At 40.5% G+C, this 15,849-nt stretch overlaps 2 protein-coding genes and 1 long non-coding RNA gene across 4 annotated transcripts in view; 2 read left to right on the forward strand and 1 right to left on the reverse strand.

The window, feature by feature from the left end:
* The window catches only part of LOC134198193 (signal recognition particle subunit SRP54-like), a 15,115-nt gene extending 9,023 nt beyond the window's left edge, over positions 1-6,092 (reverse strand). The window contains 8 exon segments of the mRNA XM_062667537.1: positions 526-534; positions 657-659; positions 1,159-1,216; positions 1,287-1,353; positions 3,070-3,174; positions 4,523-4,607; positions 5,477-5,568; positions 5,972-6,092. Of these exon segments, the coding sequence (XP_062523521.1) occupies positions 526-534; positions 657-659; positions 1,159-1,216; positions 1,287-1,353; positions 3,070-3,174; positions 4,523-4,607; positions 5,477-5,568; positions 5,972-6,049 (497 nt within the window). The 5' untranslated portion in view covers positions 6,050-6,092.
* Positions 6,093-6,165: 73 nt separating this feature from the next.
* LOC134198192 (NXPE family member 3-like) lies at positions 6,166-14,826 on the forward strand. Of its 2 annotated transcripts, XM_062667535.1 has the most exons (3): positions 6,166-6,363; positions 6,432-6,530; positions 12,892-14,826. In XM_062667535.1, exon 3 carries the CDS (start codon positions 12,911-12,913, stop codon positions 14,624-14,626), a length of 1,716 nt encoding a protein of 571 aa, XP_062523519.1. In that variant the 5' UTR covers positions 6,166-6,363; positions 6,432-6,530; positions 12,892-12,910; the 3' UTR covers positions 14,627-14,826. The 2 variants fall into 2 exon arrangements, with proteins under 2 accessions (XP_062523519.1, XP_062523520.1); XM_062667536.1 differs by lacking the exon at positions 6,432-6,530.
* LOC134198618 (uncharacterized) lies at positions 6,767-8,100 on the forward strand. The gene is made up of 2 exons (XR_009972878.1): positions 6,767-7,822; positions 7,904-8,100. It is a non-coding gene; the product is annotated as an uncharacterized LOC134198618 (long non-coding RNA).
* Positions 14,827-15,849: the final 1,023 nt, after the last annotated feature.

Consider the following 15,849-nt stretch of genomic DNA (forward strand, 5'->3'; position numbering starts at 1 on the left):
ACCTAACATACAAACAGAATATCAACTATTCATTAAAAGTTAAAATAAAAGTTAATGTCAGAAATAACCAAATGTATATTATCACAATAATAATTGTCATTATAGAGAAACCAAAACCAATCTTGTGTAACTAAAACAGCAAATAGATGCAGCAAATATTTGTCTCTGATTTATATTGTGTTTAGTCTGCTGGGTGTCAAACAAGTTAAAATCCTCAATACTTCTATCCACAAAGATTACACAAGCTCGTCATAAGAATTTCAGATCACCTCTTAAAATAATAATGGCTCCATTTGCAAGCAAAAGAGTACATTCAAACTCTTTTATCTGAATGCCTCATAGCAGCCATGTCCTTTTATTAGCCATAGTTTAGAGATAGAGTGTGCAACTGCATTCTGTGCATGTATGTGTTATATGAAGCAAGCAAAACAACCATGTTCTGATAAGTATAGTTTCTTGCCAACAATACACTGCTTGCTAGGTTCTCATTCACGGCATTTTCAAAAACTTCAGCAGTTGGTGTACACAGAAGTACTAAAGTGCTAAACTCTCAGCTACTACCTTAGGCTTTGTTTCACACTCAAGAAACAACACGTGCGACTACACTGCCCGGTGTGCAGGTGCTGTTAATGAGAAGGAGCTGGTCACACATCAACTAACTTTTCAACTTTAGTTAATTAACACCAGTGATAACAATGAGCACATGCACTGCATTCCAATTGTCCAGCAGTCCAGAGCAGTATTACTGTAAGTCTAGCGCATGCACGCCTACCATTAATAACAGTAGTAACAAACCTGCAGGTCATGCATGCATAAAATTCTAAAATTGTAACAGCTTGCTTTCCAGCAGTAGGTGTAAACAGAATAAAATAACACTAATTTTTAATAACAAAGCTGTAGGTCAGGCATTCCCACAGAGACAATCTAGACTGTCTATAGTATATGTTGCAAATGTCCAACTGACAAAATGTAGGAAGACAATTGGAGATGACCAATGTTGTGTTGTAGTTTAAAATAAATGAGACTACTTATTCGACTCAAACGATGTGAGAGCAATAACCTCTGCACCTCTAAATGTAGGCAGCCATGTTTCTGCATTAAGTTAGAACACACTAACCATCACTAAAGTAATAACCTGAACAATGCAATAAGCATTACCTGCCATAGTAAGGTATCCTAGCTTTAGTTGCATTCTGTTTCAGTTGATCAAAAGCCCCTTGATACAATAAATAATACAAAAATTGTATATATACATGTCGAAGAGATGTGAAATGCTCTTTTCAGACCTGCTCTAAATGTGTCAGCACAGATAAGACACGTCTTCCATCCCTTACGTTGATAATGATAAGCCATCTATACATACATACCAAAAGTAATGGCAATTAACTTGTAAATCATATCTTTATCTCAAAATCCTGAACATGCTCTACTTAATCCAGAAATCTCTTTTGTGTATAATAATAAATTATAGATAACATTAAATTCAATTACACAATTACAGTATTTCTACCGAATTGTTCAAAAACACAACTAATTATGTTATGTTATATTTTCACATCACACCAAATTAATCAAGTGTAGTTACCCCTCTAGGTCTGGGGTACACAAACACGGGGATACGTAAACACATATCTGAATCAGGCAGTCAACTATCTGAGCTGCGTGATAAAAAAATGAGTAACCCATGCAACCAGTTGTATGCAAGTCCTGTGTAACCTCAAAATCAATAACTAATTACTGACAACTGTGTTTCCCTTCCTTGTCCTTTTATCTCTGCAATATAAAGGCAGCTACAGATATTGTAGTGACACCGTCCTTTATATCCTGTATAGATTAGGCATCAGACTGCACAAATTCCTTACAAAATGTTTTGACTAGTTGTTGCCAGACATCATCACTTATAGTTATCCTGCCATTTATTCAGTTTCTGAGGAGAAGCTATTCTACTCCATTAGTCACTTCCACACTCTGTGTAGTCATTAGGTATAGCTAACATTCAAACTCTGTCTACTATGCAAACACAAATTAATGTAGTAAATAGAAAATGAATAATAGTATGTAGACGGCTCAGATAATTATGCTCTGATGCGTTTTCTTCTGAACCTTATGATTTGGGTCAAACTCACATTGGGTCACACACTGCATGAACACTGGCACTAGCCTAGCTGCCTGTCTCATCACAGCCGTACCGAACGGGACCCTAAATTTGAGCGTGAAGAGATCACAAAAGAAGTGGTTGAGATGCTGGAAACTACTAGTAATATAATTCAACCTACTTAGTCCAGGGTTGTCCCCTCTGGTGTTGACTGACAAATGGGATGAAGGCAAACGTTTCTGCATTGATTATGTATATAGATGATAGAAAGATCAGCTTAGATGATCAGCTTAAATAATCATAGAGACTAAGGATCATTACCTATTGCTGAGAATTGATGACATGCTTACAGAGAAAACAGCAGTCATTACTCTATATACCCAACCAAGGAAGACGCTGAAGAACATAACATATTATAAGGAACTCTCTGTGAAAGAAGCTGATGAGACCAAACAGGCAACTGAGGAAGAAGCCGAAGAGGGTTAATTACAAACTCGAGACTGCAGCTGCATGAACAGGGGTCACATGACAAGATCTGGGAGAGAAATCATTCACCCTTGAAGACTAGTGGTGACTTAGTAAAGACTTAAGGTCAAACCATATAATGCTTGTACTACTTGCCTGGCCAAAATAGTTGGTTCCCTGACCAAAATAATTGGCTGAATAATAGAACAGCTTCAAATAATACATATTCCAAAGTACACAGTTGGAATTTGATTGAATACATAGTGACATGATTCATGCTGTCCAAATCCACAGAAATATTAAAATTAAGGTAAACTCATACCGGTAATCATTCAGATAAAGGAGTGAGAAGATTATTTTTAAAAAGTAAAGAACCAAATTTGCAGCAAACTTGTCTATACAGCTTAACAATAAAGTTAGTTTCACCTATTGTTATAGAGAATTCCTTTGTATTGTGTTTCTTACAGTGCATTATGAAATTGCAAATACAACACAAAGTTTTTGCTCACTTTTGTACATGTAGTTGTCTTTCCACTGCCTTGCAAGCCCACAAACATAACAATATTCGATTGACCTTTGTGAGGCTGCCATGTCTTCACACCAGGATCAATGAGCTACACAACATGTAGACACAGCACATAAAACAGACTGGCAGTACATACAAGAACAATAGTAAATGAGAAATAAAGACTATGTTCTACGATAACTATCCACACAACGTCACACAATGGAGTTGTGGACAACTAGCAAGTAGAACAGTCATCAGTTAATGCAACTGCATTGTATATATTCTTGTATATCATAATAGGTGATGACATTCGTCATTCTCATGTCTGCTTTAATTAAGTGGAACAATCACTGAGGTCGCAGACTCATACATATATACCGGTATGTACTTAAAATTCACGTTCTGTCAAAAACAGACAATATGTTTAATTATTCAATAAATGCTTCAATTTATCAAAGTAACAACATGTAACTTGGACTTTGAGATGTCCATACACACAAAAGATTAGGACCGGACCTCCTTAAACTGTTGCACTCACTGACAGGTTCACCTCAACAGACTTATACTTGGTCAGAAAAGTGCAAATTATGTCATTACTGTATATGTGAGATCAAGATGTCTAGTTACAGTAGTGATAATGCAATCTCAATACAGACTTTTATCTTAAAATCATACTATCCGTGCATAGCTAGCAATGGGTATCTTAAAATCATACGATCAGTGTATAGCTAGCAATGGGAAAGCATCCTCACAACCCATCTCCACTACCCATCCTAAGCTAGATCATGTATCTGCTCACTTCAGCATTATAATTAGCTACTGTAAATTTAGAATATTACGTATACAAATAGTTTTCATGTTTGCCTTTGCTGCACTTCATTTGCATGGATGTGCTCACTTCAGCACTACGATTAGCAACTGTAAATTCAGTATATTTGTACATAAATTTTTTCGTAAGATTGTTCTTGACACCTTTCATCCTGGACACATTTCATTCCCATGTAATTTTCATATGACAGAAGTTTGATGAAGCTACTCCCATGCACATCCTGAATGTGAGGTTGTATTCAATATGTACTATCCATTGCACTGGGTATAGGTGTGTGAAAGCAAGTGAAGTGTCAGCTTAACTAAACAAACAAAGATTGCGGCTGGCTAAAAAACACTACTTACAGCAACTATGGTCTAGGCTCCACAATATTAGTTGAAGAGTCAGATTGACAGACAGCTTCACGTTGCATTCTTGCCATTTAACTATAAGAATGCAGTTCTTGGCATCACAGTATTTGAATGGTTTCACTACTAATAGTGATACGACAGTCTTTGGGTTACAAAGACTTTCAATTCAGATTGGTCCTTATATTATTAATACTCGCACTAATTTAGTATGCTGAGGTCCTGTGCAAAATATACTTAAGTCATATTTACTGTATTTATAGTATTAAAATACTTGCTTTGCATAATTCATTGAAGACTGCCGATTGAATGATACGGCGTTTGTTCAGACCAGCTGCCATCTCTTCAAAGTCGATGACTGACCTATTACCAAAAATGCAGTTCTTAATTGATATGATACAAGAGCCACTTAAATGTCACACGTAGTTTGGACTAAAGACGTATTGCTAAATATAAATAACAGATTTCAGTTCCATTATCAGAAAGATGTCACATATCCGAACATGTCAGGATACTGCCATCATCAGAAAGATGTCACTTATCCGAACATGTCAGGATACTTTCATCATCCGAAAGATGTCACTTATCCGAACATGTCAGGATACTTCTCTGTTCATAACTCTGAATAATCCAGCTAATGATGTCTACTCACTACATTTATCTACACAACCAAACATTTAAGACATCTGAAAGTCGAAAGTCTGTAGATTTTGACTTTTGTTCTCATAATGTCACATACAGTGACCTCCAATTCTATGTTCTTCAGCAATTCAGGCATAGCTGCAGCTGTCAGAAACTTTCCTACAAATTTCTGGCCATAAAAGTGGGCGTGTCTCGTAGCATCGTGAAGTTTATTCCCCATTTCTAGAGGTCACGCTAAGACCTTGAAAGAACCACTCTTCTTGCTTCTAATTTGTGGTTGTGACATTGTCAGGATCACAGATGACAACGCACCATACTGTCGTATTACCGTTTTTGCTTACAAAACTAAAATGAGTCTGACGCACAGTGTGTTCAGTAGACTGACATGTTCAGACAACTGGTTCATATCAGTGACATCCTACTGTAGCAACAATGTCACAATCATGAAAGGTTAGAGAACATAAGCACACAAGTAAGAAACAAGAAAAACCATATTTAAAAAAGGAACCACAGATACTCAATAGCAAATTCCATTATATGCTGAAATAGTTAATGTCTACGTTCTTAGTCCAAATTCACAAAAACGATACTTGATGTTTTCTCTCAGTCGTTTCACCAGCTTTACATTGACATCTGCCTCCAAAAGAGCTGCACATATTTCTTTTAGCATCTGTGCCAGTACCTGTCAAAATAAACGATTAATTAATTAAGTGTGTGTAGTGTCTGTTGTGCGTGTGTGTGTGTGTGTGTGTGTGTGTGTGTGTGTGTGTGTGTGTGTGTGTGTGTGTGTGTGTGTGTGTGTCGATGGTACATTCATGCAGGCATATACACAAACACGTTTGCGGCTAATATTTATCATCAAGCATACACAATTTCGTCCAGAAACCTACGTATGTGTGCCACTTGTCCATAACAAACCGTCAGAGTCTGTCAACCACTCTGTGTCTAACTTCCTTATGCAGTAAGATTGTCTGCTGCCTCCCTGCCTACCTACTACCTCCTGATAGCTACACGAAGCGACAACAACCCCGTATACGTATGTATTTACAACATCTCACAACGCTGAATGACAATGGTACACGTACTTCTTCATTAATCACTGTTGCGCTGCTGAGATTACGAAGCGCAGACGTAATTCTGCGGCCCAAATCTGCCAAAACCATTGTGTTCGAAGTGCCTAATTGATTCCAATGGTGTTAAAAGTTGCCTCGGTACACCATTGCTAGGGCGCGCAAAATGGCGTGCCAAAAAGTATAGAATGTTTATGATGAAGATGATGAAGCTTTATTTATCCACGGAATAACAATCAACTACTAGGGTCGGTCTTCCATAGGTATACTTTTTAGATATTTATAGCGCGCGTTAGACTAGATATTGCACCGACATAGAAGTCGTTTGCAACGTTGTCACTGGAACAGAAGCAGTATTATTACACTGTATAGCTATAGAATTGAACACATGACCCAAATTTGTTACGGTAAGTGGCTGATGTAAGCGATTTCTAGAGACGTTCGTTCTCGTATGTTGGCATATTTTGCCGTCTAGATACGTAGCTTCCATTGTTTCGAAACACGATCTCGGGATATCGACGAGACTGGTTCTCGTTTTCGCTCGTCGCTCGCCGACAGGACACGTCTAGATCCGGTGCTCATCGTTCATACATAACTACCCTTTGAAAAGTTGAGATGCGAATTCGGTCAAAATTCGGTGAGAGGTGCTACGTAGTTGAGCAGAACACGCGCCGAAATCGATGAATTTGCTTCGTATTCTGACGGAAGCGGTAGCGTAGCGGAAGTAAGGCTGGATTTACAATATGCAAACGCTTGAGCGTCGCGTCGCGTCGCGTCACGTCGCGTAGTACAAATTCAAATTGTAAATGGTCTATGCGACGCGACGTTCGACGGACGCGACGCTCGCGACGCGACGCGTCCAAATAGAACCAAGTTCTATTTGGGCGTCGAACTGGAAGCTGTACACGTCGCGTCGGAAGTAGCACCTTGATTTCGGCCAATCACAGCCAACTATAAATGCACGTGTGGCTTCCTTTGGCAATGATTATTGATTTGGGCGCTGTACTGGACGTTGAGCGGTCTATAGATTGCGTAGGGAGCTGTCCTTGCCTGTGGATGATCAACTGCAAGACGTACAAAGACCTGCGTGCATGGGAGAACGCCTAGAAATTGATTTTGAGCAAGGTGGGGGTTGCGGCAGAGTTCTGCTAGTAGAAAATCGAAGCGCGAGTGGTCAGTTCAATAATTCAGGCAGCGACGTCTATGGCGCGCTGAAATCGTATTGTGAATGGTACGACGCGTGTGACGCGATACGTGCCACTCCCACGCAAGACAACGTGACAGGACGCACGCGACGCGACGCTCAAGCGTTTGCATATTGTAAATCCAGCTTAAGGCAGTATTTCCATCGGGTGGAATTCGGTCCGTATCCGGAGTATGCGGTAGTTGTTCGCCTCGAATTCTGGCCAAAGAACAGGCAGTAGTGATTCTCTTCGAATTCGGGCAGAAGTCTTTGAATCGGAGAGTACTCCAGATGCAACGCGCAACCATCAGATATGCAAAGTATATCCATTCATCTATCTACTAGATCCACTCCTCTGAATCGATGCGATATACTCATACAAGATATAGTTATTAATTATTATCTGATTTGAGATCTTTGCCGTCGCTAGGCAGGTTCGCAACACTCTCACATCGACTACTAACACCTGCTCTCTGTATTGAACGGAATGCGATAATTGATGAAGTCATAGACACGTGCAATCAGTGGGCCAATGAGCAATGATTATACGTCCATGTGCTCAGTTGTCGCTTACTTATTACCACAAGTCGTGTAGAATGGAGGAGGAGACGAAGACAAAACCCACACGACCCACACGAATTAAACAAGCCGCGAATCGACAAGATGACTACGGAGTGGTTCGGGTAGGTCAGGCGATCGACCTGGTCACGTTTCTACGATCTAGCTTTGTGAACTTCAGAAGTCGAGTATTCCTGTTTCTGTAGATTGCTTGACAACTGTCCATATAAAGTTTGATGCGAACAACGTCAAAGGGTGGTCACTGAGCCGTGGCCGGAGGCTGACAGATCGGCATGGAAACGTTGTCGCATTCGACGAAGTTCGTCCACGATGCAGGCTTTCTGCTACGAAGTAACTGGTGTAGTTTGTGTATGAGACTATTGTTGCAGTGTAGTAGAGGCTAGTACAGCACAGTCATGTAATATGGAGATCAATATTCTGAATTGATGTGGCATATGATACACGCATATATTGTACACAAAGGTCTGGCGAGTTTCTCGTTCGCAGCTAATTCGGTATGAATTCACTCAGTATAGAAATGGCCACAATACGCAGAGAATTCGAATAGACTCCGGTTACGTTTCTGCTCGAATACGATACGAGTTCTGGTGACTATCGGTGTGAATACGAAGCAATTTCTCACCTAATTCCGCGTTGTTTATTAAGTATTCGGCCCGAAGTCACTAAGTAAAAGTGGCCAAAACTTGCAACAAACCCGGAACGAATTCGCTTGAGTCTAGGGGTAAATTCAGTATGAATACGCAACGGATTCTCCCTAATTTGAGTGCAAATCCAAACTATCTTATTGCCGAATTCCAGCCGAATTCGCATCTCAACTTTCCAAAGGGTAGTAGCGAGGTAAGGTGATTGAGCGCGGCGAAGCGAGCATCCATGATTGGGGGAGGGGTCACAGGTCATTTGTTTATAATATGTTTGAAGATTTAGTCTGAATGCTACTGATCTAGTATATGTACGGCTGGGTTTATGTATATGTTTAATTAATTACGTAAGTTTAATTTGCATGAGACAGTGTTAGTCCTGCTAAGCCTTCACTTGATGGTGAAACTGCCAACCCTGACGGTATTCTTTGCCACTAGTAAACACCATTATCACATTAGCTTAACATATGGTTATAACTACATACTTTTCTTTCTGTAAGTGGTCTCCAGTAGCTAGTAATGTGTTGTTTTTCGTTTCTTCTCATCATCTGTATTTTCATCCTCATGGCATGCCTGCATGCAGCCATGCACTACAGCTTTTGCTGGGAATTTTCCTATTTCCTCCAATACCCCTCACCGTCCTAAGGGGCTTCAGCACGTCATATGTTGACCTTTCCCCCAATTTTCCAATTATTTTATTACCTTTGTCTAGCTTGATTGATATTAACCAGAATTTCATAAACAGTACCCAACCAAAAGATTGCCCAGTCTTATTTACAGCCCATGGGTCGCTAATGAGAATCGAGATGATCATGCACTATTCGACGTTGTGGCCCAAAGTTGGTCGATATTCCAAGGCTGTATTGGTGATGTGCATTAGTAATGTGCAGTGCGTTACTATACTACAGTACCACCACAGACTGTGGGTACAGGATTGGCAACCAGACAGCAGTCTTACACTGTCGATTAAGGAAGGAACCGCTAAAGAAATGCCTAACAAGAATCGTATATGGGAGGGCTGTCAGGTCTGCATGGTTGCACTGGTAAGGTTTAAAGAGTTAAATATGCAGGACATTGCAAGATGGGCCTCACACTTGCCTACTCTGTGGTAATCAAGTCAATCTGTTAATTTTCAGAGTTTCCTACAAACCGCCTCGTGCTTATTGAGAAAGGATTTTTCTTTCATAAAAATCCATTTTCTGTAATGTTGCCCTGGGTGCTGTTTCAGAAATTCTCATTAGCATTTTAGTACTGTAAACGATTTATACTAAGCCTTAAGGGACTCTTTCAATACAAACAGAAAATAGTACGCATGCAGTGTTTTTCCTATAATACTTTTTCATGCGTACATGTACACCAGTTTTGCCTCCCTGTACCCAAGCCTGTTGTCTGAACCAGGTTTGCTTGACAGGTTTGTGTCACAGGTACTACAGTCTGTTCAATGAATATAGAGAGAGGCCATTCGAAATTTTCCAGACTTAGACAACTATTAGAGTACCTACAAAGTTGATTCTCTTATCATTAGCAAGCACATGAATAGGGCCAGATCTCTAAACAGAGCAACGTTATCTATCCTGATTACTGTGCTAGGACATGCATGCTTCCTGCCAATGACACACCTTTGGTCTGCCTAAATGCTTGGAACAAAGAATAACGACAGGAACCAGGTGCATTGTGTTAGCCATTGTTATCATTTTGTTGTCATTTAGGAGCTGTTCTGAAAGTTTTCCTCACTTAGTTCTATAGTGAACCTGTTTACTTTTAGTTACAATATGATATGCTGCACTACCACGATTCACAAACTTGGAGCAGACACTGGCTCAAATAGTGGGTGGTGCAAGACAACTACTGTAACAGTGTTGCTTCTTCAGAACTTGTATTACCACCAATTAAATTATACCATATGGCAGTCTCCATGTTAGTTGGCCTCCTCTTCTGAAAGGACTTTAACAGGTAGATGATTGATTCAAACTGATTTTATTATCCTTCAAAAATATATTATTTTTATGCTGCATTTACTATGAAAGAGTTAGCGTACTCGCCCAAGTATAGTCTCAGACCTCTCAACTGTCACGATTTCGTTGTGAGACTCACGATTTTGTAGTGAGACTCATAATTTACAGGCATGTCTCACGATCTCACCATTTGTGGCCAATTCTCAATATTGCCAGTTCTTTCTCCCGACAAGCCGACAATGAGACACTCTGGCTAGGACAGTCGCTTTGCGCAGTCCCGTTAGCCCCTTCTTTCTGGACATAGTAGATTCTTTGAACTAGACTCTGTATATGGCTCTACGTGAAGGTATCTGGGTACCTAGATAACCTACCTGCAGTAAAGCAGCATCTGGAAGCTTTGGTGCACAAAACGTAAAGCGAGGCCAACACGTACGCTGTTAACCACTCTCATTTTGGACACGTTTAGTGGGCGTGGTCATTTGCAAAAGACTGCCTCATTATTTGGTATGACTTTTGGCTAGGCTCTAGGATTTTCCCACCTTTGTGTTCTTTAATTAGTGCTAATTGGCACTTTTACAGTCACTGTCTGCTAGGGTTGTGCTGCCTGTATAGGAATGCTAATACCAGTTCACTATTCTTCATTTGGGTATGCCTTTGACAGTGCAGCAGCTATGCAGAAGAGAATTTATTCATTCACTGTTGAGCAGACAGTAGCATTGTCCAATGACATTGCCACAATAGCTTTAACATTGACAGGTGGTGTCATTAGTGCTTGAGTTAATTGATTAATCACTTCTAGGTGGCAGTCTATCTGTCTATGAAGTAATGTCCAATCCCAACTTTTCTTTTGATGGTAGTCAACCGTAGGGGTAGGATAATAATACTCGAGCGAGTACAGTATTAAGTCTTGGGAAATATACTATAATAGTAACTGCATTTCATCCTATGGTTCATTTCATTAAATTCCAATCACAGCTCAAAAATTTTTGAATGCAGCTCCTATGTAAGTTGGGAGTCACCTAGGAAAACCTAGGCAAGTATGTAGACATTGATTGAAGAGTCATGACCAAAATCGGTTAATGTATACCATTTTTTTATATATCACTGTAGAACATCTTTTAAACCCACTATCATTAGCATCCCCTCTAGATCCCACTGCAACCATGGTTACCACATGCACTATACTCAGAAAACATTGATCCAGTAGCATATAAACCCGAGCAATCGTAACCATTTTACAAGTTCACGTCGGTATATAGACAACTTTTGGGGAGGCCTGTGCTCCTCAGGTCCCCCATAGCTACGCCAATGGGTGATGAAGCGACTCCAGTATTATCCCTAGTGCAATTATTCTCAAATAATTTTGAGAATAAGACTATTTTTAAATGAATTTCTGGAATCCAAGGACATTCAAACCTGGATACTGTATAGTTGAAGTAAAAAATTGTGGTGGGTATGCCAGGCCCGTAGTCTGGGATTCCGAGGGTTTGGACGAACCGCCCAAATTAGATGCCGTGCCTTATGCAGTATATACCAACCACTCTGCCAAACTTGTTTCTAAGGTTGTTATACAATCTAAACATTTCTCCTCAGTTCTTAAAAATGTCTGTTAATTCTAAACCAGGCGGCGCTATGTGTAACTAGCTACCTATTTTAGCACATTTTATTAGATACCATTGCAGAGAGAAGTCGTGCTTGCTTTGTTGTATTGTCCCAGCATCCGTAGATAACTCCTCCCGTGACTCATCGAACGTTTTCTGGGTCACTGACAACAAGAGAAGCTGCTGCGAGTGTCAGCAGACGAGCATGCGGGTGTCAAGCAGTGGTGCACAGGCAGCGCTGCTTACAAAGTAGCGGAAGACCTGCAATGATGCTCACACCAATTGAATTGTGATAGCTGTATTTTGTACTGATCGGAAAACAGAGAAAAGGCGCTTCTACCCAGGATACCTCTCAACAAAGAAACGTATTCCGTTAAGTTAGAGAAAGCAATCAGAAGAAAGGGACTTAGTAGAACAAAATGCGGTCTATCACAAATATGCGGTAAACACAAACAGTTTGAAGGGTTTAACTTGATAAACATAGAGATGAAAGGCAGCAATGCTATTGACTTTTGGCACTATTGCTACTACTCTACAATAGAGTGGGACCCAAATGAGGTTATATGTGTGTGTATGTGTGTGTCTGTGTGTGTGTGTGTGTGTGTGTGTGTGTGTGTGTGTGTGTGTGTGTGTGTGTGTGTGTGTGTGTGTGTGTGTGTGTGTGTGTGTGTGTGTGTGTGTGTGTGTGTGTGTACTCTATCTATAGTATATATATACATATATATATATATATATATATATATATATATATATATATATATTCATTACCATCAAAACCTGATAATAGCGGGCTACTTTTCTGAGTCTCTGTAAATACCGAATTTTAGTGCTTGAACCATAATTATGTCTTAGTATTACATCTTAGGCTGCTTCACTGCCATCACCTTTCCTGAGTGAGTTTAGGGATTATATAGTGTGGTAGTACGCCGTTTTACTTGATAGTACTTAATTCGGTTTATTTTATTTTCGTGTTGTATAGATCTGTTGCAACAGTGAAAATGAAGGTCATTCGATTATTATTAGTGTTTTCTGCTGCTGCTGCTGCCGTCATTATATTTGTAGTTTATGGACTCGGCTCTCGACGTGGAATGTCTTCCTATGAGCCAATCTATGATCATCGTTTACCTCAGAGCGCGAAAGAACTGGTCGCTGTACAACAGCGAGGACAACAACAACAACAACAACAACAACAACCAAACACAGCTCCTATCATTGCACTACCTTCAACACCTTTGATTGAAATAGATACAAAGACTGAAACTAGTGCGAAGAGATCATTCTGGTCTGTATCAAACACAAGAATTTACGAAGACAGACCCTTTCATGTCACGGTTACTACAAGAGATACACAAGGAAACAAGAAGACACACGGTGGTGATTTTATTATTGCTACTTTGGTCAGAGAGAAGAGTCGTGGTGTAGAATCGGCTTCAGTCTCGGGCGTTGTATCTGATTTAAATAATGGATCCTATGTTATCACGTTTGTTTGTCCGTGGAGTGGAACTGCAACAATAGTAGTTAAGATGTGGCTGACCGACCGTATTGTGCAGATTTGTCGAAGCCATCTCGATGCCAACTATGCATTTCTGTGTACGTTTGGTGACAGTCTTGGTATTAACGTAAATTTTCATGGTGAAATGAAACGAGAGGATCTTCTACGCGTCCAATCTATGAAAGCTAAACGCCAAGGACTGGGTATCTGTCACATGGATGCGCAACCTAACATACCTTGGAGGTCCGATAAAACGTGCGAAATGCGTTTCCCCAGTAAATATCATTGGTATGGGGTCTGTGACGGTCCGCGCGCTGGTCAGTCTAAGGAATGTGTTCCTGTTCAGTGGTGTGTATACGATGACTCTATGAAAGCAAGGAACAAAAAGGAAAGTAAAGAAAGTAGTAACGCAGGTATTATATACGGAAATACCAAGTCTGTTACAATAATAAAGGGTGACAGGAGTGAGGGAAAGGCGAGCGGCATCGAGCCGTGCAAACCACAGCCTGTAGTCAGACCGAAAGGATATTGGTTGGGTAAACAGTGGATCAACACAGACTGCTTGTTTTCTTGCAACACCATCGAAAAGTGGCGTGATTGTTTGTCTGGCAAGGATCTGTATTTGATTGGTGCTTCTACATTTAGGCAACTGTACACTTCCGTATTGGAAGGGTTTGGAGTGCGCATGCCGTGGCTATTCATACCATCATGGGACTTCAACAAATTCTTTAAGCAGTACAATGCTTCAGTTCGCTACAGAACACATGGTCTTCCCCAAATGACTAAGACTGCTATGAACTTTTCTGCATCTGTCTTTACAGCTGACCATATCGACAAGCTAGAAGGAAACGGAAATGAGATAGTGGTTATCAGTTTGGTACATCATTTTGTTGATTTAACTCCAGACGGATTTCGGAAGCGCATGGAAGACATCTTGGATGCAATACGCCGTCTGAAGCGGAGAAACAAAGGCAACAAAATTCCGATTGTGTTTCGCGCCGATAATGGTCGCTCCTTCGATTCTTTCCATATTAATGCTTTTCGCATTAGATGGTACAATCAAATAGCTACAGACGTGATCAAGGCAGCGAACCTTGGTATCATTGTGTACGACATATTTGACATGGTTGCTGCTTGTCCAAATCCCGAGCCCGTCCACCAGGCGGACTACGTTACGTCCGTGCAAGTGTCTCACATTCTTAGTTTAGTTTGTTCTAATTAGCAATGAGACTATTTTAACCGGAATTGAGCATTATAGTAATTAGTGCTCTCTAATTGTTTAATTGTTATACATTCTAAATCTCGTGAATTGAATGCTGAATAGCCCATTCTTTTCACGGGCAGATTAGTAAGATTATTAATTTTTAGTCAATTAATTTAACCTTCTATGCAAATTTATGCATTTTTAATTCGTTCTGAAGAATTAGCAGACCGACAGAATTCTTATGAAGAATTTCGTTGAGAGTTATATCCCGTTCAATTATATCCTATTCTGAGAAATTAGCAGGGATCGAATATCCTATCCCGGAAGTCACGTGCAGTTATCTACTCGCCCGTATATTGCTTGACACACGAGCTGAATCTCTCTTTTCGCGTTTTTCGGTAGAAATCGATACACTCACCGTGTAGGCATCGGCAGAGGAAACGCGTATGTCGGATTTAGTGCAAATGTAATCAGAATTTGGAAAGAAACGCAACCTTTAGCAAGAACGACTTCAATCTTCAGCAAATCGTCGATCGATCGCCGGAAGTGTTAGGAAGGACAACGGCGCGTACAGTCCACACGGAACTGCATGGTGCTGGGGTGCTTTCAAATGAGCCCGATAGTGTAGCGTTCGCGTTGTCGAGAAATTTTAATCGCCGCGTCGAACCATCAAAGGTGACTCCGCGGAGAAATCCAGCCACGTTGCCGTCGGCGGTTCCCAGGTTTGGCGTGAGCGAGACAAATTCGGCGGAGATCGGACATGTGGCAGCGGAGATACGCGCGTACACACATACAGACAGACGCACAGCTCTCCTTCTATATTGTTCGAAACAGTTTCTGTTCAATACTCAATTATCGAGTTTCTTCCAACCGCTTTTTGCCCACAGACTACTAACAACACTTCTTATGACATTGTTCATAACGCCATTTCCACTTCAGGTTTAGAGATAGAGCGGCCATTTACCACATAACCCCAAATGAAAATGTGTCCAACCGTCTGGATGATCTCTAAACTATGCAAATATACAGACTCGCAAAACTCACTCACTCACACACACACACACACACACACACACACACACACACACACACACACACACACACACACACACACACACACACACACACACACACACACACACACACACACACACACACACACACACACACACACACACACACACACACACACACACACAATATTGTCTGTAAGCCCTAGATTTACAAATGCAGTTGGAAAA

The sequence above is a fragment of the Corticium candelabrum genome, chromosome 2, assembly GCF_963422355.1.
Source record: "Corticium candelabrum chromosome 2, ooCorCand1.1, whole genome shotgun sequence".
Taxonomy (NCBI): Eukaryota; Metazoa; Porifera; class Homoscleromorpha; order Homosclerophorida; family Plakinidae; genus Corticium; species Corticium candelabrum.

Bases quoted from the DNA above. Each gene is read 5' to 3' on its own strand.
- LOC134198192 (XM_062667535.1), top strand. From the start codon at position 12,911: ATGAAGGTCATTCGATTATTATTAGTGTTTTCTGCTGCTGCTGCTGCC.